Genomic DNA, 340 nt, shown 5'->3' on the forward strand with positions numbered 1-340 from the left:
TCTATTGCCCTTTTTTGTGATTTTTTCATGCCTACTTTTTCGCCTTCACAAAATCATGTCACTATTTCCTGCATGTGACTTTCATTTATTCCATTGGAATAAATGACAGAGAATCCTAGGGAGTGAAGTGGTACTTTATGGTTAAAGTGGCAAGTGAACTAGAAATAGCACCAGCTGTATCTTAAGTTTATAGAAGGGCGTGACTCTAAGAAAAACATTAATAACTTGCTTATTTCATTCCCAGGATTTAGTCTTTTGCTGTTTCAACTTTTGTTATACCCACCAGTAGAGAAGATCCTTGGGCCACTTATGGTTACACGCCTTTCAGCGGTAAAATCTT

General features: G+C 37.1%; 1 protein-coding gene across 1 annotated transcript in view; it reads left to right on the forward strand.

Annotated features, from left to right (window-relative positions):
* The window catches only part of LOC110413050 (putative peptide/nitrate transporter At3g43790), a gene marked incomplete at its 3' end in the record, with an annotated part of 4,167 nt that extends 3,828 nt beyond the window's left edge, over positions 1-339 (forward strand). The window contains exon 13 of the mRNA XM_021423773.2: positions 245-339. Within this exon, the coding sequence (XP_021279448.1) occupies positions 245-339 (95 nt within the window). The remainder of the gene's footprint in view (positions 1-244) is intronic.
* Position 340: the final 1 nt, after the last annotated feature.

The sequence above is a fragment of the Theobroma umbraticum genome, unplaced genomic scaffold (assembly GCF_002168275.2).
Source record: "Theobroma umbraticum cultivar Fairchild unplaced genomic scaffold, ASM216827v3 scaffold_95.0, whole genome shotgun sequence".
NCBI lineage: Eukaryota > Viridiplantae > Streptophyta > Magnoliopsida > Malvales > Malvaceae > Theobroma > Theobroma umbraticum.